The following is a 25313-nucleotide window of genomic DNA, read 5'->3' as shown; positions in this document are numbered from 1 at the left end:
TTAAGGTAGGGGAATATTAGAGGACAGTTGCTATAAAGGGAATGTAATTTCTGGTTCATTAATGTATGGACCTGAAGTGAGGACTCTCTGCTAGATGTACATTTCTGTGGAAATCGCTGTGACAGTTTAAAGGTGTGTTTATATCCATGGGGATGCACACAACCCATTATAAAAGTATTACTTTTTCCTTAAAGTCAGCCAAAGTATTTCTTTTGAGACAGTAGCCATGTCACATATATGCTGCAGTAGATTTTTGCAGTAGATTTTCTTCCACAGAGCAAGGTATTTTATCAAACCTAAATGATATTTCATCAATACAAGTCTCACTGAATCAAATTAATCACATCAGCCACCACCCTCATTACTCACATAAACTTCAGTTTACTCGTAACACCTCAACCTGGAAAAAATAAAATACATGTGCATGCTGAGCACAGCTTGATGGGTAACATCAACTGGAATGCACATTTAGCACAGGGGCAGCACAGGTCTTTGCCCTCCCAAGAACACATCCTCAGATGCTGGGAGTGATCTGCCTAACATGCTTATAGCTTCATTCTGAAAACCGGAAAGAGTGTTGATAAAATCTGTGTAGCACAACACATGTTCATGCCCATGTTTTGCAAGAATGGCTTGAGCGGGATTTACTGCCACTATTTTCACACTTGGCTTTCAACTGCCAAACTAGCTGGCCTGCAATGCAATGTCATCCGCTCTGGAAACTTGCAGCAATGGCAGGAAAAGAAAATCCCAGACAATGTATTTGTGATCCAAACCACAACATTCTCCCCAATAGTACATTGGTATCAAATGTCTCAGAGGTTTGTGGGCTCAGAGCAACTGGTATGGTATCCCAGTGGAAAGCACAGGCTGTCCCAGCTGCTGCAGGAGTGTGGCTCCATGTCCTAGCACCGGGGTGTTTTGGTACTCATAGTGTTGGACTCAAGCTTACCTGCACCTTTATCTCTGGCCCCACTTGCCAGAGAAGAGGGAGAGTGTAATCTAAGCTTAGTAGTACAAGAGATGTGGGCAAAACAACCTGCCAGTTTCACAGGGGCTGCTTGGTGTAGGAGCACAGGTTTGTAAGCTAAAGGGATTCATTTCAGAAGTTCACACAAAGGCTGGGGAGGGGGGAGGGAAATAATCAGAAAACACTGGCAGCACACCTTTGCTCCCTTTCCACAGGGAAGGCTGGTCTTGTTCAGGTGGTTAGGTCAGGGTACATTAGAAGTGGGCAGACCCATGATGGTTCAGCAGAATAAGGTTTGCCTATATTTCAAGGTGGTTGTGAGCTTAATCATTAGTTTAAAAAATAATTTGGTTAAACTGAGAAAACCTTCCAGCAAAGAATTTTTCCTAGTGTAATGATGCTTCTTATGAAGTTTAAAAGGACCCATATAAGCCATAAGTGCATGCCTATATATTGAATGTGATTTGGCACTGTATGTGTTTCTAAAGTTAAGAACTGATGCCCTCCATTGGTACAACCCCTCCCAAAGCATGTAGAAGCTTTCAATTTTGTTGTCTCTCTGATGAATGGGCTTATTTCTTTAAGTACTATAATGAGTGTGATGTCATCTAGGAGGACAGACATGGATATTGAAGCTCCCAGAGATGGGAGCTGTGAACTGTATTTGGTGTCATGGTCCAGTTACATGCTGACTTTCAACCAATTGTGTGATAAGCCGTACTGCTCATCAGACCCCACTCTGCCTGTATAAGCTAAGGTGGTGGTGGTACTGGTAGTGAAATAAAGAAATGCAAACTTACCCTGGTGTGTTTCTTCACTGAAGAGGGCATTGGAGGAAAATGGGCAGAAGTAAAGCTTGCAGTTGCTTTCTGGTTTATTGTTGCTTATGAACCTTATGAGATCAGAGGGTCACGGGGAGTATCTTGCAAGTGATGTGTAATGGTTTGGAAATAAACACCAGGGGTTGCTCCAGCTGCCTTTGATCTAACTAAATGGCTATTTTGTATATTCTATTTAACTTACTTTAAAATTAGGCAAAGAGCATACAGGAATGCTTCTCTGTGTGCCAGATGCTTAAACTTCCAACTGTGTGTTCAGGACCAAACAAAGAAAAATGGTTCTCTTTCAAGGAGGTTATCATTTGATAAATGTATAATAAAAAGCAGACATGAAATGCCGTGGGAAAGAGGGACTTTATACATTATCCCATAATTTTAACATTTTACTTTTTTATTGATGATAGCCTGAATATGTAGAATTCACTCAATATATTTTGCTTTCCATGATATCTCTGAAATTTTTTATTTTTTTTTTAAGTGGAACTTCCTATGTTGAAAATTATGAGCCCTTAGCTTACAAGGATGGATGAGTAATTGAAGTCATAGCAAGCCTTTTTTGGAGTACAGTGCCCAGAAACTGTAGAGTGTGTGTAGAGTGTGTGCAGAGTGTGTGTAGAGTGTGTGCAGAAAGCTCAGCAGATATTTTGCTTTAGAGCAGGGGTGGCTGATCTTCATGGTCCTGTGGCATCCTGATGAGCTCTCATGGTCACAGGACAAAGGTTACCATTTCTTCAGGTCGTACTTGTTGGACCAGACTTTCACTATTGCGGCTCTGCCTGCACCGAGAGGGGAGGATTGCCCAGTGCTCTCTCTCCAAACCATCCCAGCTTGCCCACTGGTGTAGCCTGGTTTCAGGAGCCAACCAGTCAGTGGCCTGGCTGATACCTCCAGGAAAGTCTGAGTCTGGAAACATGAGTTAAACCCCCACAGGCAGAGTCCAATACAAAATTTTCAGGAAGACTTCTCCACTTCCTAACAACCTTGAAAGTAAACATGCATCATTCTTAACAAGCCAGTCCCTCTTCAAGGCTTGTGAATACAGGAGTTTAGGTTAGTTCACCAAAGAAGGGCTGTGTGTGGTAAAGGAGTACCTCCCTACATGGGCAGCTGGGAATATTTGGTGCTTTTTTGCAGCATGCATTGTGCTCACACTTAGACACAGCACTCATTGTGCTAAGAAGTGGCACTTGTTTTTCTTCTGTTGACTCATCTCTACCTGGCATCACTTCTCTGAGTGAGGTCATCAGTATTGGAGGGTGAATGTGGTGTTTAATGAGCAGGCTTTTGCTGGGGGCAGTGCAGAGCATAGTAGACTGGAGCACTCCCCAAAAGTAAATTAGTGGGCAGGCTGATGACCAGGTGGATGCAGGATCACTGAGCAGACCAGGAGGAGGAACATGCAAATACTTCATGGCAGTGAGACAGCATCCAAGACACCCACCACGTTTCTATGTCCAGGGATGCTGAGGTGGGAGTTGTACATTGCTGCAGTGCTGTGGCTCTCCAGATGGGATGGGAGAGCAGGTCTATGCCCCATGTCTTTGAAGGGTGGGGGGTCTGAGCTTCCTTTGCCAGTAAAGTTGTACCTGGTGGCTTCTGGCACACAACATGGACCAGACATTTAATTATGAGTCTGTTCTGTACTCTAAGTTGGAAGATTTTATTCTGAATAATTTCTTTCATTTTTCTTATATTGTGTAAAATTGTATTTTGTACAGTTATACATTCTTTGCTTCACAAAGCCCTTCAGCGTATGAAGTCTCTCCAAGGAGACTTGTTAGCTTTGCTGCTACTTTCCCATCTCATGATTGGTTGGAAAACCTTGTTGGATATCTGATGGCATGTCCAATGTCTGATAAAGAGGGCTGATTAAAAAAAATCCATAATTTCTCCTGCTTTACTCTTTTTTTGGACTTTGAAAATGTCAGTCATATATTGGGATTGAAAACAGATGATGTCTAAGGTCCCTTCCAACCCAAACCATTCTGTGATTCTAAGATACTGTGGTCTGCTTTGTGTAATTTGGGTTTCTAACACATAATTTTTTGGTGAAGGAGAATGTAAGTGGCAGCAGCATTTTAGTGGGAAAGTAAAGGGAAGCTGCTGCTCTTCTCTTTTGGCTGCATGCAACAGCAAAGCACAACTTGGCATTTGACAATGTGTCATATCACAAGGAGAGTTACCTCCAGAAGTCTGTGACCTCAGAAGTTTCACTTTACATATATTCTTGCTTCAGACACCTTGCCTGTGGAGAAACTTTTCCTTTCTTAAGGAAACTTAACTTTTTTAAGTTACTCAGAGATTATAAGAGTCAAAGCTGAGGCTTCAAAGGACAGGAAGAGTGAATGTTGTCTGATCCTCTGGCTGAAGTGGAAATCCAGCTATGTTTAAACAACAAGGATGTCAGACTTCATGTCCAGCTGTGAGGTGCTGAGCTTAACACTCAGTTTTTCTCATTTTCGGTTTGTTTTTTATTTTTTTAAAGTCTGGCTTCTCAATAAAAGAGAATGTATGGGTTGATATGTTTGTGGCATGTATGATAAAACTGGGGATATTTCCTAAATAAATGACCAGTCTTTCTTCAGACACAGCCAACATCTAGAAATCTGTGGAGGATTTGCCCTTCTTGATGTTAAATCAGTGCAGTTGTCTCTTTTTCTCTAGGTATAAAATTAAATACAAGGAACCTGATTATTTCCTTGAAAAATGCACCAGCATTAGATTTGCATAAAACTGCAGTGACAGTTTTCCATGTACCATTCAAACAGAGGCAATGAGGAAGTAATGCCATTTTACCCTGCTGTATTTGATACTTAACATGTAAAAACAATTATTTACTTGATGGTTTCACATTAATTTCACTAATATGATTGTTCACTTATACACTGAGTTCTGGATTTCCACGTTTATTGAAACATGAGAAAATTACTTCCATAACTTACTCCAGGCCATGTTTTTCATTAGATATGAACCATTACCTTTGTAATGGTATAATATCAAAACAAAATTCCAACCCCTTGTATCATTTCATTTTCAAGCCTTGTTTATTATTAGTTGTTACACACTGATTTTTAGGAGCAATTTATTTCAACTAATTTGTCATCTCAAAGATTTAAGATCACTGTAGTCTATTTAAATTTATCTGAGTAAGAAAAATTTCAAGAACCCGCTTATTCTGGCTCAAGGCTTTTCGTTTTCACCCTCATAATGCAAAAGAGGAGCCCAACAAGACAGGCTGAGAGTAAACAACTGATTTTATTCATCCATTTTATATGCATTCTGGGTTTTTAGATAGAGCAGAGCAGTTTCACTGTAATTTAGAAGATACTGAGCTCAAGCAAATACCTTAGGAAGAGATTTTTTGCCTGTGTACAAAGGATTTATTTCTCTCCAGCCCTGCTGCCTGATTGATCTGAAATCAGCCAAAGTAACTATCACCGAGACGCTGACCAGGCTTGAAGCCTTGGGGCTGAAAACAGTGGCAGTTTGGAGCTGGACTGGGGAACAGTCATATCCCTCAGATGGGTGGACCAGATGGCTGAGGTTGTTAGCAGCATCAGCCGTCCAGCTTCTGTCTGCTGCCACCCTTCAGTGGAATCCATGCAAGCTGTGATCTACTGCAGAGAGTCTGACATGTGGCACCTGAAGGAGTCATCCTAACTCAGTCATCTGCATCCCGAGACCCTGCTCCTCCCTGAGACTGGAAAGTCCTCAAAGGCTTTTCTCTTTAAGCTCCCTGATAGATATTGACAGCCTCTGTCAATAGCAAGAAAATTGGTGGGGTTTGACAACTTACTACAGTTTGCTCACTGATAGGTCTAAGGCACCATGGTTTGATGGGGCACCTCTGATAAAATGTCAGCTGGGCTACACTGCTGGGTGTCAGCTGTGCACTGCTGCTCTTAAATGCTTCAGCTGTCTGTAATGGCTGCAAGATCAGGCTGAAAATCTGGCACCCAAGCTACATTTATACAAGGAGATGTTCAAAATGATAGCTTGTGTTTTCACCGTGCCCAGAGCTGACTAGTACTGTGAAAGTCATTGTGCAGGCTGAGCCCAGGATAGCAAGTCTGGGGTAGGAGGCTGAGGACACTCCCAATTTCAAGCAGTGACTTCTCTGCTTTCTAGTCTATGTAGACCTTGACCTTTCTTGATACTACAATGCTTCAAGCTTTTGGTCATGGGTCTAGATGGCTCCTCTTAGCACTTAGCTATTATTTTGGTTTATACTGTTGTGATTTGGTTTGCTTTGGACTTCATTTTATATGCTCTTTCAATGTAATTTCTTTAATGGTAATTATTTGAATTTTTTTTAAATTTCATTTTACTTTATTATTTCATTTCAGCCTAGGCATGGCACTAGTGGACGTAGCTGTCCACTGCTTCAGAAATCCAAATAAAACAAGAGAAAACAAAGCTATGACCTGCAGTCAGTAAGATTTTACTGGCAAAGTGTGGAAAAATCCTTCATCATCACAGACAAGATAACTCCAGGGCAGGTTTTGCGTAGTTATACTAATAGAGGACTGGCCTTGCTGGCTGAGTTCGTGTCATTTGGAGAGCTGATGCAGCATCCTGCCAGAAAATCTCCTGCATCCCTATTTAAAGGATGCTGCTTACACAAACACATGGTAAAGTCAGAGCAGCAAAGGATGTGCTGTACCAGAGGTTTGGTGTGATCACATGCTCACACCATCTTGCACTGCCCAAATCCCAAATTATATGTGAGTACAAATTGAAATAGTTTGGTGAACTATGTGATTTTGCGTGTATGATTTTCCTGGGGCTCGTGTACTTGCAGTGCACATATGCAAAGTATCTTTAAACAAGCTAGCTTGAGTATCCAGCATTAGTTGTGCCAAATACTGCACATGGTAGTTCTGGAAACTTTCTGGCAACTTAAACTGACCCTTGTTGAGCTTCACTTCCACAAGACCAGACTGTTTTTTATCTCATATGTTAGAGGCAATCCAGCAGCTAGCTGCTGCTTTCAGCAACATAGGAATATTAACACTTATATTCATCAGGCTTCACCTTCTGTATCTGAATAGGACATAGAAGCTGTTGACCCTTCAAAATTTGATTTTCATGCCAATGAGATCTCCCCAGTTTGAATCTCCAGTGTTGGGACAGCAGTCTTTAGCTGTCAGGAGGGAGACCCAACTGGCTGACTCCAGGTAGACTCATCTGCTCCAAACCTCCTTTTCTGATCATCACTGTGGTTCTTGCAGCAGTGCAAAGGTATCTCAGCAACCTTCATTGCTGAAATGTCTTGAGGTCCAGAGAAAAATGGATTAGTTTTTGCGTTAGTTGAATTTCTGATGGGAAGGAGCTTCAGCAAACCCTCTTGTCTAATGTACACTTCTCGCCTGCTAGGAAGTTATCTGCAGAATGCCAACATTTTGTGCTCCAGAGAGTCAAGGATGTCCGTGCCACCAGCTTGTTCTGGTTTGGTCTACTGTGGGCAAAGATGCAGCAGACTAATTCAAAGAGTTTTATCCCCATGGTGCCATACCAATTTGTGCTATGTGATGGGCTTTCTGTTGAACTGCTGCACTTCATGCATGCTAAACAAATTGTTGGGAGATTTGTAATTGAGGTGAGCCAGAACTCCTACCCATAAGCCCTGCCACACCTAAACCACTTGTATTTGGGAAGTTGGTGTTCCCCCCATTATCACAGGTACTCAGAGACTTTCCTCATGTAAGCTCCCTGTTGTGACACACTAGGGTCAAGAGAACAGAATCACATTATTAAGTTTAAAGTTTTAATAAAGCTGAAGCCTTCTCTACAAGAGAACCATGAGTTTTCTTTGCACTGTTCAAAAATACACCAGCAGAATTCTGTGTACGGGTTTTTAGTTGTTGGGGCTTTTTACTGAGCTATGCATAAGGGAGATGACTTTTTAAATCTTGAGCTATTTTTGATTTAAATATTTTTCTACTCATGATTGATTTTATGAACTTGCAGCCCCAATGTTAGGTGGTAATTTCAGCAGAAGTTCTGCAAGAGAAATTGGTTTGCGTTGTGAACTTTGACAAGTCTTAGACTCCAGATGCTTTAAAGCAATATGTTCTAATATGTTCATGCATTATTACTACTGTTGCAGTGTGATTTATTACTGTAGAAAAATATCACAGTTGTAGATGTAACATCCAGTGGATCTTTGAACAAAATATCAGCAGGTACTATGGTCATTCTCTAATTGTATCTTTGAAGGTATTTTCTTTTGCTATTTAAAAACTGATGTGTATCAGGGGCTTTGTCTACTGCAAGTAGGGATTTTTCACATCTGCATATTCATTTAGGGAAGATGATTGGTGTTCTTAATTGAAAATGAGAACTGGTAGAACTTTGGATTGTTTATTATTTTTGCTTTATGCTGTTCAAGCATAGTTGCCCAGCAATTCTAATTCCTAATGAACAATATTGTATAAGGGCTTGGGAATCTAATTCCATTTCAAGATGTGCAGAAAACTGAGAGTATTTCAGAAATTCAGGAATCCTATTCAGGAATCAGTGAAAGGTTTTAGGAATGCCAGACCAACAAACTTGTACTACAGAATACAGAATTACATACTTCTTGATGAAGAGGAGTTTTTCGTATCTGAGAAGAGGCTCAAGTGCTGCCAGGCAGACAGACCAGTTAATTGGTTTGTATGAGACTGAGTGAAATGATGGTTGAAGAGGATGCTGGTTGACTGTAGACTGGTAACAAGCAAGTTTACAAGGAGTGTATATGAAATTACCAAAAAGGAATCCACAAGCCTTTCCAAAAGGAAGTAAAAATTTCCCTCTTACACACTACTGCTATCATGTGATTTGTTCACTCTTACCATCTACCGCTGCATTTACAAGTATTTCAGTGTCCAGCTGATGCTGTTTTGATCCACCAGAATTTCTACTGAAAATTCATTCCACTTCTGGAAACCAGTGAGGACTTTTGGACAGGCGTTTCCAGTTGTTTTCTCTGTAAATAATTCTGCTTGAAAATGCAAAAATATCTTAAGAATATCAAAGCAGTATGATTCAACTGGATACAGAGAAGGACTTGCATCAAAATTATTTTGCTCCAAGTCAAATGCTTGTTGTCGACATGCCCATTGAAGCCCAGTGCATACCATGTAAACACCATGCCACTACTCTAGGGAAGATGAAAAAAGTAGCTGGAAGGTTTATTTCAAAACTTCAAGACAAATCACAATTTGGATGTGTTTTTAATTAATTTTAAAATCCATTTTTCCTTGTTCCTAATTACAAACAACTCAGAAGAGTAAATATTCCCTGAATATGAAGTAATGGTTTTTGATTAGATTGTATGAACCTGGATGAAAAAGAAAAGCCTGTAAAAAAAAAATAAATATTTAAACTTACTTTAACTTTTCTCAGAACTTTGATTTTTTACCTGTTTTAAATGTTAGAATAGGTATAAAGAGTATGGGATCAGTGTTTCTAGGATTTACTCCCACAGGCCATTTACCTAAAGTCTAATTGGTACTTTCATGGATTTTCATGTTGGCAAGATCAGACCTCTTTTAACACACTGATGCTTTCATTTGACAGGAGTATTATGCTATAAAATACATACCAAAGGCATATTTTATCATCTATTCTGAGTATATGTGCATGCTAAATGCACTGCATATGTATTGTATATATGAAGCTACATTTTATTTACACACGCTACAGATGATACAAGTATCAACCTTTTGACGATAGCTGTGCAATATAAACTTACAGATTAGCAGTAGAATACTTATTAAGCTGAGCAACAAATGAGTAATTATTATGTATGAATTTAAGTAATGCATTTTTAGGGACTTTCAAGTTCTTATTTACGTAACTGTTAGAGCCGAGTACTTCTGCAACTAGAAAATTGACATTTTCCCTTCAAAGTGAAGGAACAAATTTTCATCCACTGGGATAAAGAGGACTTTTGAAAGGATGCTTGAATGCTTTCTAACGTGTTGCAGGGAAAACTGGCCTATGGCTTGCCATTCTAAAAGAATCAAATATATAGTGCTGGTATACAGTTAATAAGTTACAAAAGCAAACTTTACTATGACTACAAAAAAGGAACACAGGAAAAAAGATAAAATGGAAATGCCTGAAGAGAGAAGATTATTAGGAAAGTGTAGAGGACCCAGAGTCATGAGTGATGCAGTAATACATGAGAGCCTGTTTATGTAATAGGGAAATGCCAGTTTACCTACTTCTGGTTGTAAATGAATTACTGCAAGAAGGAGTGTAAGGGGAGAGAGTAAGCCATCCGGCGATAAGGTTCACAGAGAGATGTCTTCCTGCAAAATCTAGTCAGCTAAAAATAATTTAAATTTTTTAAATGGGCATTGAGCAGAAAATTAAGTAATTCCCAAGATATGAAAACTTTCTGTCTGTGGAATTTACTAGTGCAAAAAGATTATAAGGCATAAATGAACTTTAGACAGATTTCTTAGGCCTTTGTTTGCTTCAGTAAAAAAAAAAAATCATTATTCTGAAAAAAAGTGTCAATTTTTTTGATTTTTAGTAGGCTGTGGTCTATTAAATATCCTCAGTTTTAGTGTGTCCACCTCAAAATACTCTATAGGCTGCATGGAATAAAACAAATCCTGGGAAATGCAAACCATGCATCCCATAGTATCCTTCCCATGGAATCTAAAACAACTTCTGAGTTATATCAAATTTGAATGGTAGCTGGGTACTACATTTTGTTTAAAGTCAATCCATTTTACTTTTACAATTTCATTCCACTCATTTAATTTTTAAAATTTATCTTAATTCAGACGTGGTTTTAGAAAAGAGGAGTATGTTCTAAATGTGAGCTATCAATCCATTGAATTGGAAGCATTTACTGAGTATTGAAGTGTCTGTGCCCAAAAGCACATAGACTTCTTGTATCTTCTTGCAGGGTAAATTATCATCCCTGATAAGAGAGTCTGCTGCTTGAACTTAACCTGGATCTGTTCCCCTTGATTATTATTATCAGTGAATGTCCCATTGTAGCAGGAAACTTGAGCTGCTCTGATAGAAGCAAGTGTCCTCAGTTTGACATGCTCTGTTGTGACATTTCTGTGTCACTGAAACATGGACATGTTAGACTTCTTGTTTAAGTGAAGGTTATACCCTTGATTCTTTCCCCACTTGATGTATTGTTTTTGTCTGCTTCTTTCTAAGTTGGCTCAGAAGGGCATGGATGCCTACCAAAACTTTTTTCTTCTGGGCTGGATGTTAAGAAATCTGTAAGTGAAGCTCAGTTAATCCCTTTGATCCCTCTTTGCTGCTGCATCCATGAGACCTTATCCTAACCCTAGCACTGTAGCTGAGTTATCAAAAAACATCACATTGTCAGCCTCAGTCACTTTGCTGATCTTTGTGAAGAGAATACGATTCTGCAGGCATCCACAAAGCTGAATGGCAAGCACCAGGAGCATGTTGGGTATTGCATATTATTTCCTATATATCATATATGATCTGAAAAGCAAAGACTGTATGTACTATATGAAGAAAGAGTAGAAAGAAATGGTGATCAATGGCTGCCAGTTCTTACATGTGCATAGGGAAATTGAGAATAGCAAACCTGGGCTAGGTCTGGAAAAGAAAAAGGGAACTGCACCTTTGTATTTTCTTGTGATTTGAAGAAAAAGGTGATGTTCTAAGATGAACTGGGTGGCTAGTTTTCGAAACAGAAACATGGGACACAGTAGCTTGAGAAAAAAACTGCTTTTCCAAAGCAGAGCATATTTTTTATCTTTGCTGGTCATTAGAAGTGCTTCTGAATACCAGCCCTTCATGGAGGAAGTCATGCTGGAATACTCTGAGCTGGTGATGATTTGAAACTTCACCCAGCATGTAATAACTCTGAGTAATTGGTAGGTATGTGGGCTTCAGGGACAGTGATATTTTTGCACCTTTGCCAGTTTAATCACAGTGTTTTGTGGAAGACAGTGCAGCCAAATGAGTGCTAGAATGCACTGGAACAGGAATTTTAGTGCATAAGGTGTGTTTAAAACACTTATTCAATGTACAGCAGGGTTTAAAGTGAAATAGGTGTGTGTGGCTGACAGGTCTTGTTTTTAGATACTGTCTCTTTCAAAAAACTTTTCTTCTGGTAGGTTTTTGGAGTCATTCTTATGGCAAGGACATGGAGAGTGGGTTCAGAGGTGCAGCCTGTGTACTGATAAGCAGTTACTAGAGCGTGAAGAAAGAATACCTGATTTTAGAAATGTGGTATGTGTTACATTTATACAAAGGGAAGCTTAAAAAACCATTAACTTTATTGCAGCGTACACAGTGATAATGACACCAGTTCTGAAATGCTGGTTTTATAAGTATAATTTATTATGCTTTCTTTGATCCAGTGTTACAAATTAGGATCACTCATGTCAGGAGATTAAAACCTTTTTGTCTCTCTTTGATATCAAGCTATTCTTTCCCAGTACCTTTTATCTTGCATAGTAGTGCTGAATTCCACAACATCTTTGTCAGTTTGCTTGTGTTACTTGCAGCAATCATTTAATTTGTTTTAGAACTGATATTATTTAGTCATACTGTCATTTGCAACAACAGAGGCTCTTTAATATTATAAAAATGTTGAGAGGCTTTGGTGTTAGCTGAGTAAGCATATGAATAAGAGAGAAGAGAGAAGAATTTTGGGACCATGGTGAGCGTGCAAGATAGCTAAATTGGATAGAAAAAGAAAAAACCTATACAAGTCAAAGTGAGATTGTACATCAGAAAAACTACAGCAATCTACTGAAAATTAGTAGATGATAGTCATGAGAACCTTACAGTGAACCACAGGTACCAGCTTCCCTGAAGAACTGAAATAGGAACTTGGAGAAGCTTGTAAAAGGTGTCCTCAGGGAATCTTCCATTTTTTCACTATGATACCTTTAATCCTAGAATTGTCAAGCCACATGGAAAATAATAGGACTGAATAGTTCAGTCAGTTAAAAGTTAGTATTATTTTTTTATCAAAAATATTAGGTGTTTCTATTTTTCTGGACCTGTTAAGAATTGTATAAACTTTAAAACAAGTGAAGTCAAGTATTGAATCTGTATTGCTGTTTCTTTTTAAATTTAAGATCATTATCTCTGACTAAGCAGACTCTGTTCAGTAAAAGGAATTAATTTAAATACAATCTTTTTTAACAGATGATTCAACGAGAGGCAGAAGTAAAGAATAGGGTAACTGCTGTGGCGTTGACAGACTCAGTTCACAATGTGTGGCATCAAGAAGTTGGGAAAACTATTCGAGAGTGGATGCGAGAGGTAAGGCCTTTTCTTAAAAATAATTTGAGTATATACATCTGTATATGGCTGAATAAGCATGTCTGGGTGTGAAAGACAGCATAATACAGAAGAGTGGAAATCATGTATCCATACCAGCCACAAAAATAACCAAGATTAAAACCAGCTAGCAGTCAAAATACTAAGCACAAAGTCCAGTGTTTCTTCCTGATGCTCAGCAAAACAGAGTAGCATGCCAAGGCAGCCCATGCAGTGCCTGATAACCTCCAGCAAAGTCCTGGGTGCACCCTGTGCTGCTGGTTTGATCTGGCAATGGTGGAAAATCCCCTTTAAGCTCTTCTTGACTCAGTTTGATGATTTGCACAACTGGCAAAATATCCTTTCTCTCAGGAGCTTTTTGATGTGTAATTACTCCTGTAGCACTCGGAAGCTCTTATACTTAGGTATGGGATTGCTGAGATTTTAAAAATCACGTTTTTAGAGTGAGACCAGCTAAACTACTCTTTATGAGTGTCTCCCTCACCAGATCAAGCTCATATCTGTTTTCTGCGTTCCCGTGGCAGAATACTTAAAACAATAGGTGCACAAAGTGAATTTAAACTAGTCACATCCTTAACTTTCTGTGATACTTGACTTTTTCTCATGGATTTAGTGAAACTTAGTGTGTACAGTGCCTATTCCTGACTTAACCTTAAAGTTTTATAGGCCACACTGATGGGAATAGAGGAACACCTGGGATGCAGCCTGACAGCTCTGACTTAAGAGTTAAAAATATAAAGAATGGTAACCCCTACAGGCTCTGTCAGAGAAATCCCCATTTTCTTTATGGGAAATCAAAACCTTAAAATATGTGCTATGTAGTAAAACTGAAATTTTAAATCCTGTAATTTGAATCTGACAACTCCATTTTTCTTTAAGCATTTAGTCTGAATAAGAAAAGTGCATTACCTTTAATTTCATTTGCAGAAAGTAGATGTTAAAGAATAAGTTAAATGATTAATGGCCTAAAAAGTGGATGGAGTGTCATAACTTACATTAGCATTAAAAATCTCCTATAAGAAAGAAGAATTTTACATATGTGAAGTGTGGCTGAGTGGTATTAAGACTAGCATATCACCTGGATATCTCTTACTTTAATCAGGTTTAAGGCTAGTGGTAAAATGAATAATAATTAAAATATACACCTAATCGCTGCCTGTCTGTAGGGCTAATTGCTGTCATTGAAAGAATGAATTGTTAAAATAAAGTAATTCTTCATTGGAGCTATCTCTCCTGTATCACTGGTGGCCTATTTTTAGTACCTATAGATGTCATGATTTTTGAATTTATTAGGAGCTGTGATGAATGATAAAACAAATCATCCATTTACATATCTTGACACTGCTTTCGAGAATACTTATTTCTTACAGGCAAGTGTCACATTGTATATAAAAGCTAGTTAATTGTGTGCTAATCTGCTGTATTATCTCCAGCTCTCTGATGTAGTGTTCTATCAGTAGTTAATATTAATTTTACTTATTTCAAATGATTGTAATACTTCATAAAAATTCTACTTCTTTTGTAATTTCTACCACCTTACATTTGCAATTTCACATTCAGCTGTTAATTAAAATTACACATGCAAATCATAAAATTATAATGCTTTACTACTTTAAACCTTAAAACCTTCATGAAATACTTCCATTTTAACAATTTTTTACTAAATATGTTATATTACTGGATAGTGTGTTTGTTTTTTTCTTTTTCCATTGAGTTCAATAGTTTCATTGATCTAGTGTTTCTTACAAAAATCTGCCATGCTTTGTGAACTTCACTTTCTAATCTCATACAGCAACCCTTCCTTTATGTTGTCCCTGCTCTCCCTGGTCCCAGAACAGTAGGGTTGCCTTGACAAATCTATTCAAAAGCCATTCCTCGCCCTTTATTGGTGGGGACTGAAGCCTTTGAAATTCTCTCCTCACTGCAACACAGCTGACATCTTCTTCCAGACAGAATGAATTAAGGAAATACAATAAGATACTTGATCTACCAGTCAAGGATCTTTCCACAGTGAGGACGGACTCCATGGTGCACAACTAGGGCAGCAAGCATCTACAAATACACAATACATGCTGTTTACCAGAAGAGAATTCGTCCATTTTTACTATCATGAACTAATGGTATTATTTTTTTAGAAATCTGTCTGAAAATTGTTGGTCTTTCCAAAAAGTTGTGGGGTTTTTTTACCTTTTCCACTTAAATAAGTTAATCTGGTTTTCAGAAAGGAAAAATTCAGATTTTTAATAGAGCAGGCAATGTGGATCTTGTTCAGCTGGTAATCTTATTAAAAATGTAGTTGCTTTATAATTAAATCTTCAATTCAGTAGATTTGGTGTTGTTTCATCATATTTTATTGAAAGCATTTTATTTAATACTTCAATTTATAGACTACTATGAATAGATAGCATTTGTAGCAAAACATTTAGAAAATTCATGGTAAATTCATCCTACTCAGGTTCAGGAATGAAAGGTAAATGTCAAGGCTTCCTGAGTATAATTCCCCAGAATTTGCCTTCTTTTAATGTTCACACATATTCATCTCAGCTGAATTTCCAATTATTTGAATATTAATCTGCTATCTTGATGGTTTCTGTTTAGTTAAATTATGTTGTTTCATATTTTTCCAGATGTCCTTTCCACAGTGTACACCCATCAAAACACCCTGAAAAATTCTGATTTCTTACTGTTAGCAAACAAATAGGCTCAGTGTTTATAGAAGCACCTGTTTATATTAACACCAGATCAGAAAATCTTAAAACCTGGGGTCTGTAGTCCAGGCACTAGTTGGTCCAAGCACCTACTGAAGTCCACTGGCACTCAAAGTAGCACTTAAAAAACTTGATACTTAAGCACATTACAAATCTGCTGAATGTTCTTACTTACTTAGTATGAAGTTACAGTATTTCATCATCAGTAAGTGTAATTGAGTGTAGTGTAGGGTCCAGTTGTTATTGTGATTGCTGTATGAATTAGCTTGAGTATTTTGATGTGATCATTGTCTTCACTTACAAAATCTGTATTTATTTTTGCTCTGAGTTTTTGGCTTATACCAAGAATTGCCTGCCTGCTCTTACAGAACTGCTGTAACTGGGTATCCAGCTCTGAGCCCCTGGACACATCAGTGGAGTCCATGCTGCCAGACTGTCCCCGTGTCTCTGCAGGTACACCCGTTTGTTTGCAATAAACCAGTGCACATCTTTATGCCCAGGAGCAGCTTGTTCATTTAAAAATGCATTTGGTTCCGATGGCATTTTAACCCTTCTACAGCAAGATGTGACTGAAAGTGTATGGCTGATGCTATTTTATGTAGCTACTCTTAATTTTTTTTGCTTTGTGGGACTTGAGTTCTCTTGTCTACTTGTTGCTTGAATTTTTCTAGTCGTCCTCTCTATTTAAGTAATTAGTGGCATTATATGTAGGAGTCTAAGAAAAATAATAGTGATATAGCAAGAACTGGGAAATTTATCATAGGTCCTTGAATAAATATCTTAACTCTATGTAGGCAATAATGTTTTAAAGAAGTACATTAATGAAAGTTACAATTAAAATAAATGAGCCACTTTCCTGAATGCTGATCAGTGAAAGTCTAGTTTACATAGCAAGTGATTTGCAGCATCAAGGAATGTTGATGTGAGTTTTCTGTTGTTTTGCACACACTCAGCTATGCTTTTTGATTATTGAATGATAAGTCACAAGAAGCACGTGAAATAATACAGAGACTTTAGTTAAATGTGTAATAATTCCAGAAAATAGATGTAGTCATCAATGTTCAAGGAAAATCTCCAATCTCTGTAGGAAAGTAATCTGAAATACATAAAGCAGTTACTGAACTTTCATGCTTGATTATCAGGTTTCCTAAAAGCTGTAGGTAGCGTATTTCTGTAGAATACAAAACCCAAGTTCAAAGGAAGACACAGCTTATACAATATTAATTTAAAAGCTGAAACAATATTTGACCTTGCTCTTTGGGATGAAGTTGTTCATTTGGCAAGTTAGTTTTGTATCTGTCTGCATTTGTGAGGTTGTTAGTGAGACCTAACCTTGCAGATGAAACTGAGTTTACTACAGTATATTTATAGCACTACTTTGAGAGCTCACAACAACCAGAGATTTTAATTACATTTCTGCTATGTTTGGGATCTCACCATGCAGATCCTCAGCTCTGTAGTGACAATGCACTAGAACTGACATTGTTCTTTCATGCTTTGGAAAACAATTTATTAGTAAAATTTTCATAGATTCAACATTCATTTAGCAACCTTTTACTCTTTTAGGGGAGATTACTGCAGTTTAAAAGAAAAATATTGTTCAGGAGTGGAATTCTTTAAAAGAAGATACACTTCCAATCTATGATGTCTCTGTTGCTCTTGTGAAAGAGTGCATGTTATAGTGGCCATTTTCGTCAGGTAAATAAGGGCTTGGATAGCAACTGGTCAGTATTTACTGTCCACTGGCCAACACTGAAAGTCATCCATTAGAGTATCTTTTCCCTTTCTTTGTATTCACCTAAAAGGTATTCTATAAAAGAAATCCTAGATGTTACTTAAAAATCAGACTGATGCTTCATTAAAGCTGTAAATAATAAGTCTTGATTTTACATTTCTGTTGAAGACAGGTCACAGTGGCCTTAATGTTTCTGCATCACTTAATGAATTAACAAGCTGCACTGAAGTTGTAGAAGAATTAGTTTAAATGGGGTAGGATTTCAGCCAGTAAAACTTGGGTGTTTGTTTTTAGTACATACATTGAGATAAATTGAGATCACTAATATTTTAGATGTTCTCAACAGAGATTTTTGGTAATGATTTAATGTAAGATAACAATTTCCAGTTCATTGTAATATAAATATAGTTTAAAATAGTATAACTTAAAGTGACTGCTCCTGAATTATCAGTTTTCTCACATGTTTTTGCTTATATTTCTTGTAATCATCTCAACTGTAAGACATTTACAAAAACCAAGCAAATAATTTGTACAGTGTCCTTATATGAGCAACGGTATAAACCTGCATTAGGGTAATATGTAATAAATTTATTAAATATTACTAGATGTAGGAGTATTATTGTTTAATGTGAGAGATTTTATTTCACTCTTTTGAGAATTGCGGTACTGAAAGAGCCCACTCTCAAATCCTGGCAGCATTGCCCTTGGTATTTCAGTGAATGACAATGAGAGCAATCAGAACAATGACAGATCTTTTAAAATAAACCTTTTGCAGTAGAAAGACTCACTTCTGTGCTTGGAAGCCCATCTTTTATCACTGTTTGCACTAAAAATAAGTTCAGAAATAACTGCTTCATGGTCACGTCTCTTCAGCCAGCTTTTCTAAAAAGGGTCTGATATTCAGCCATTCAGTACACTGAGTTTTACAGGCAATCGTAGTTGGTGAGCAGTTTCTACTGAAATTACCTCACAGTCTCTTGCTTGCTTTTCCCTTAAAATCACTAGAGACAAAATAAATGACCAACAAACTGGAAAAATTACTTGTATTTCCAGATAGAGTTGTTAAAGCTTTTGATTAAAGAATTATTAAAGAATTAAAATGTTTGCCATAATTTATTCACATTTGATTACAAAAAGGAATTCATATACTTTAATAATTAAAATTGATTTTTTTTAAAAAAATTATTAATTTTTTTAATACAGAAAAATCCATTGTTCTTTCTTGTGGCAAAAGGTACTTTGTGGGTCCCACTTCAGGGTCTTTCATCCATGTCTCAAGGATTTGGTTGCATGGTGGTATCATAGTTTAATATCTTGAGGCATCTTGGTGGTGGCATGGACAATGAGTTTGAGTGCACCCTCAGCAAGTTTGTCAACAGCACCAAGCTGTGTGTTGCAGCTGGCACATTGGTAAGAAGGGATGTCACCCAGAGGGATTTTGAGAAGTGAGCCTGCAGAAGAGAAATGGACCCCATGAAATTCCACAAGTCTAAGTCAACATGGGTCATCCCAAGCACAAGTACAGCCTGTGTAGACAGTCAATTGACAGCAGCTCTGAGAAGAATGATACACAGCTGTTGGTTGACAAAAAACTCAACATGGCCTGCCAGTGTGTGTTTCCAGCCCAGAAAGACAACTGTATCCTGGGGTGTATCAAAAGCATGACCAGCAAGTCAAGGTGGTTGGTTCTTCCCCTCTGGTCTACTGTGGTGAGACCCCATCTGGATATCTGCATCCAGCCCTGGGGGGCTCAGCACAAGATAGATGTTCCACTGGAGCAAGTCCAAAGGAGCCACAATGATGCTTAGAGGGGTGGAGCTCCACTCCCATGAAAACAGAGTGAGAGAGTTGTTCAGCTGGGAAAAGAGAATGCTCTGGGGGACCTTGGAGCACCTTCCAGTATCTAAAGGTGGTACAAGAGAGCTGGTGAGGGACTTTGGACAAGGGCATGGAATGATAGGCTTCAAACTGACCAAGGGCAGGTTTAGATGAGCAAAGACAGGAAAGAAACAATTTGCTTTGAGGGTGGTGAGGCACTGGGACAGGTTTCCCAGAGAAATTGTGGATGATATATCCCTGAAAGTGTTCAAAACAAAGTTGAATGCAGTTTTTTGAAAGTTTGCACAGATTCCCCTGACGGGGGATTTGGAACTTTTAAAATTTCTATCTCTTACCCTCTTTGCTTTCAGCTGTAATTAAGAATCTCTGTTAGACTTGAGGTTATCTTCTGTCTCAGTCTTAACCTACCTCCTAATGGAATCAAATCAAGATACGTGTATTCTCTCTTGGAGGAGATGGATCCATCTCCCGTCTAAGACATAAGATAATGTAGGGTGGAGAAAGATAAGACTTCAAAGTGGTCTGCACATTAAAGGTATTCACATAAAATGGAGTAGGGTTGGGAGTATTTCTGTTTAGGAGACTGGAGATAGCTTGGGATTTGACAGAGACAATGGAATAGTAATGCAAGTTGCACAACATTACTGCTAACTGTAGTTGTAGTTCATGCTGTGTCTGTGAGACCTGACAACATTTCTCCTAGTTCTCCTAGTTCTGGAGCAGGGAGTTCAGAAGTCATCTTATTGGAGCAGCTAGTGGGCAAGAACAGCTGAAAACAGGGATGCAAGAAAGCAGATCCACGGATCTGTGTTCATCTCTGATGCTGTTCAGGATCACTTTGAAATCACTTTGATTTCAGGATACTGGCTTGAACTTCAGCCCAGGAAAGCTATTGTGGTAAATTTTGCCAGGTAAACATGTCCTTCGTTTTCTTGAATCCTGTTTGTACTCCTTAGCCCACATGTTTCTTACCTTGAAAGCTTGTTATTTAGGAGACACAATAAAACTTCTCAGTATTTTGCCAAAGTGGGTATGCACCAACACTCGTTTAAAATAATCAAGTGAATATGTTATAACGTTACTAAAATGAATTGCCTAATCAAATCTTTTTAAAGCCTTCCTAGCTGGCCCCCAAATCACTAGTTATTCTGTTAACATTTGCAGCCAATGTAGTTAAAACATTGTGAAATAAGGAGATTGTAACTTAGAAGACAAACAATGGAATGAAACACTGGAATAAAGAAAGGTTCTATTTACAGAAGAGCCTAAACTTGAATATATGTCTATGTAATAAGAGAAAAACTGCAAGAATTAATTCATACAGCTGAATAAAGTAGCCTCAGTCTGGTAGAAGAAAAGCAAATGCAGTTTTGGAGGACAGGTATGAAGTGTGCTGATGGTGCTTTTGAGTGACTCTTCAGATAGTATTTTCTGGTACTAAAAATCAAGACTGAACTCTGTATTATATATCAAATGTTTAATTTCAATTAGGTAAGCCAAGTACAACTTTTTTTTGTGTGTTTTGTTTTGTTTTTTGCCTTGAAATTAGAAAATATCATTAATATGATGTAATTCACTGACAGACCAGGTGTTCAGCCTTTGTAGGCCCCACCCACAAGCGCATTGACTGATCAGGTAGAGCCCTTGTTGCAAAGCTTGTGTTGATACTTGGGAATCAATGAATCACCCCTTGGATTATGGCAGTGGTAGTTTCTGTTGGCTTTGCCTAATAAGTGACTCCTGCCTTCTGTTTTACAAGTTCAGTTGTGTATTTCCACAGAAAAACCTGTCTATCTGCAGATGTACCCCATGCTGAGCAGTTCCTGGGGTTCAGACAGGAGGCTCTCCAGTGAGGTCAAATGGACTCTCCAACACCACAGGGTCTGTGTGCAGGGGTAATTGCATTAGTGAGGCTTGTGACAGCTGTAGGGAAGGATTGACTTATTTCTTCCTGCTTTTTTTCTTCAGCTCTATTTGCACCACACTGCAGTTCCACTCATACACATTTATGCATCTTGCTCATGAAAAACAAGGCAGAAGGAACCATAAACTATATTAAGTGCTGAGACAATATCTGGCTCATACTCTTAGCAGCTTTTAGACCAGTGTACTAATGTTTCTCTTTTTTTTTGTAAACACTTTAATCAGTTTAATGAGGACTGTTCTGGGCTATTTTCTGATATTAGTGTTTCATGATCAGGGATAGGTGCCCAGCAGTATTAAGAAATAGGAACAAAACCATACACTTTTTAAAATAAAGTAATTAAGCAATTTTTCCATTCTGTTAAAAACATTATTTCTGCATTCACTAGTCATTCATGGGTATTAATATTACATTAAGCAGTGTTTACTGTAAAGCTCTTTGCATTTTATGTCTTCATGTGCATGTAGTTCTGTCAATAAAAACTTTGGGTTTCAGGAGAAAAGACAAAATGCTGAAGCTTTTTTGTCAATATGGCAGGTTCCTGTGTCTAGCTGCATGTTAATTTAAGATACTTTCAAGATTAATACACCAGTGGAGGAGTGCAGGAATCTGCAGTGTGAAGCTTGCTTCGTCAACCATTCTCACGTTAACATTTTCATCTGCTGCTAAAACTGGTCCTGCACTTTTATTTCTGCTGCTGTACTTTGTCTGTCAGGGACTAGAAATTATGGTAACTTTGAAGCTGACTGTCTTAGCCACAGCTCTGGCAGTTGCTGAACTAAGTCCTGCTTTAACTTACATCTTCTTAGCATGGAAGTAAGTAGCTTTTTCCCTATTCCTGATTCTTCAAAGGAGCTCTGCTTTTATGCTCCTGCTCAGTCTCAGGTGTTGCAGATATCTTTTCATTTCATGTGTAAACCTAGCTGGATGTGAGCTTCTATGTTGTGTTTAGAGTAGCTTAGCTCTACAGTGCTTTGGAAAGGACAAAGACTATTGAGACCTGTTGAATAATATTGTAGATTCTGTTCTGGAGTGCCAAAGACTCAAAAGCGAACATGAAAATGTGAATTGAAGGCATTGACTTGAATTGCCAGATGTTGCTTGTGTCAGTGAGTTCAATAACATTCATTTACTTCAGGCAGTACTGATACTGGAGAAACAGTTCCATCAAAATTTATTCTTGTACTCAAACATATCTATATATCATTTCAATTTTTCAGACTAGAGTGAACTAGTTAGTTGTTGTCCCTGAGGCTGTCTTCGTGGTAATAATGAATAATTTAAAGTATTACAGTCAGATATTTCCTATTAAGTGTTTGACAACTATTAGACTGCTGTGGCTGTTGCTTCTGATGCTACTCAATGTATCCCTGCTATCTCATTAGTGCTTTACATAGCCTTATCTGTCTGCACAATGGCAGGTCTTACTCCACTGCAAACTTTCCTAGAGCTCAACACCTGAAAGAAGGTATTCCCTGAGAGATGTCCTCCAAAATTCAATAAAAAAATCTTTATTTGTATTGACATAAAATCCAAAACAGTTTTCACATATCAGCTTTCATTTTCTGTTAGAATCCAGATCCAGATTTGGATTTAGATTTGGATTTGCTAGAATTTTCAAAAAGTTCAGTTTCAGTGGAAAACTTTCCTTTTTTCACAAAAGTGTATAGTTTAGGCTGGGAAGGATATTTAGATAACTTGCTGTTCTTTTTTAGATACAGGTCTTTAAGTTTTGACCAGATATTATACTGAAATTTAATTTGGTGAAAATGTGTTTTCCAGTAAGCCATTCCGCCCATTCGCCAGTCATTCAAGAGGTCGGGAATCCACTGCTGCCTTCCCTTTGTAATCTGCAAACTGTTAAGGTGATTGGCCCTTTTCTGTTTTGGCTTTGTTTTTGTCTGATCTCAGGTTTGAAACATCAGTTCTTGTTGTGTTTTTTCTACACTAACTTAAAGAGCTGTTCAGTACATTAGCATTTTCTCCCTGTGAATTACATACTGCCATTTAGTCAACACCATTTTCTTTTGAGACTCATAATAGATTGAGTTCTTTAAGTCCCAGTGCAAGTTATATCTCCAGGTTTCAAATGCTTTCAAACATTTCTCTGTAGCATCTCCAGTCATTCAACTTTGAGAGAGACCTGTTTACATCTCACTAATGTAATATCTACTCACTACTTGTAATATATATTTGCTGCTTGATTTTCTCCCATTTCATTAGACAATAGTTACATTTGACCCTTTTATCATCCAACTGTAAGGAGTCAGTTTAGGAAGAACTTGCCCTTTCTAGATCTGCTGCTTTTCATCTCAGTTTTAAACTAGTGTTAGGAAACATTGCAGATAGCTTAAAAAAACCCAAATAAATACACTAACATAAAAAAAAATAAGAAGGCCATCACCTTTTTTCTTAATAACAGTCCCATCCATCTTCACATTTTCACAAGTTTTGCCAGCAGAGGATTTTTATATATTTCATGTGTGGTTGAATAGCCATAGGACACTCCGTCAATAACATCTTCATTCAATAATAGTTTCTCCTCAATAGCTGCATTTGCTGATTACTTAGTCTTCAGGTCCTTAGAAATATGGTATAATACTGACTTTCAACCCTTTCTCGTGAGTAAACAGTTCTAGAGTTGTTCTATTTGTCCTCTTGTAAATTTATGAAACATGGACCAATTTCTGCCTAAGTTGAAGTTTTAGATAAGTTATGAAGCTTTAATTAAGTTTCTCCAACTTTCATGGTAATAGTTTACAGTGTAGAAGAAGAAAGGAGGAATATATCTTCCTAGTAAAAGGAAGACATTTTATTGTCTCTCTTGAAAGACAAGGGGGAGTAACTCACATGCTGGACACAGTACCTGGAATCAAACAGCTGGAAAAGCAGCAGTTATCACCAGCCAACCAGAACAGGTAAGGGCTCCAGTATGATGACAGTCCAGATGTTTCATGGGAAGCCTGGGAAGAGCAAAATTTAGTTCCTGGAAGCAAAAAGGGGTAAAGCACTTTCTAAAAATGCTTGGCAAAGCTGACATAATTTTTCCTCCTGCTCAGAATGTTTTTGGGGAATAAATCAATCACTTGACAAAAAAAAAGGAGTATACTGTATTTTCCCATAAATCCTTATCTTCTAAACATGCTAATTCATCAAAGTGTGAAACTGAGTTTATTTGTTTAGGAGTTACTTTTCCAGTAAGTTGCATTGGCTTGAATTAATCACATTTTTTTTCTTTAATTTCTCATTAGTAGATTCCAATATCACAGCATTGATATGATGATCACATCTCAAAGGGATGTTTAGAATGTATCAACCTCGTCCCCCCACACAGAGCAGGAGCAAGTGTTCTTATATTACTTCCTGACAGGTGCTCATGTTCTCAGTTCTCTCCTTTGTGTTGTGCAGTGACACATCCTCTCTGGGCAGTCTCTTCCAAACTTCCAGTTTTAGTTACCCATTCTTCCTTGGTGTCAGGGACAGCTGAGTAAGCAACAGTCACCCTCAAAAAAGAGACTTGTTCTTCATGCCCATAGTACTTGTAGTAGGAATTTAGGGACCTGTTACATTTGTCCTTTATTTGTCTTGAGATTTATGTAAGGCTATTTATACAAATAGTTTTCTCTGAAATTTTGGGTTAGTATTTTTCCATCTTCTGTACCTTCTCTGCTATTTTGTGCATTATTTTAAATGAACATTCATAGCCAATTGGCTACTTTATTACCCTTGAGTCCAAACTCATCAAGCCTGCCAATTTAGAAATATTTATCCATGAGAAGATATTGATAAGTAGCAAAGAAGAATATACTTCATCAAATACCTAATCTTTCTTTTTTCCTTTCTCTCTTTTTTCCTCTTTCTTTCTTTCTTTCTTTTTTCCTTTCTCTCTTTTTTCCTCTTTCTTTCTTTCTTTCTTTCTTTCTTTCTTTCTTTCTTTCTTTCTTTCTTTTCTTTCTTTCTTTCTTTCTTTCTTTCTTTCTTTCTTTCTTTCTTTCTTTCTTTCTTTCTT

The 25313-nt window shown here is 37.8% G+C and overlaps 1 protein-coding gene across 5 annotated transcripts in view; it reads left to right on the top strand.

Annotated features, from left to right (window-relative positions):
- Positions 1-25313, top strand: part of ARB2A (ARB2 cotranscriptional regulator A) — a 258055-nt gene that overhangs the window by 173918 nt on the left and 58824 nt on the right. For all 5 annotated transcript variants that reach the window (XR_015280929.1, XM_086869011.1, XM_086869013.1 and 2 more), the window contains 2 exons: positions 12964-13080; positions 16175-16259. Coding sequence is in view for 4 of the 5 variants with exons in the window: in XM_086869011.1 (XP_086725137.1) it covers positions 12964-13080; positions 16175-16259 (202 nt within the window). In the remaining variant the exon portion in view is untranslated. The remainder of the gene's footprint in view (positions 1-12963; positions 13081-16174; positions 16260-25313) is intronic.

The sequence above is a fragment of the Cyanistes caeruleus genome, chromosome Z (assembly GCF_971803275.1).
Source record: "Cyanistes caeruleus chromosome Z, bCyaCae1.hap1.1, whole genome shotgun sequence".
Taxonomy (NCBI): Eukaryota; Metazoa; Chordata; class Aves; order Passeriformes; family Paridae; genus Cyanistes; species Cyanistes caeruleus.
The sequence above is the reverse complement of the archived record's forward strand: the minus strand, read 5'-3'. Positions and strand labels throughout refer to the sequence as shown.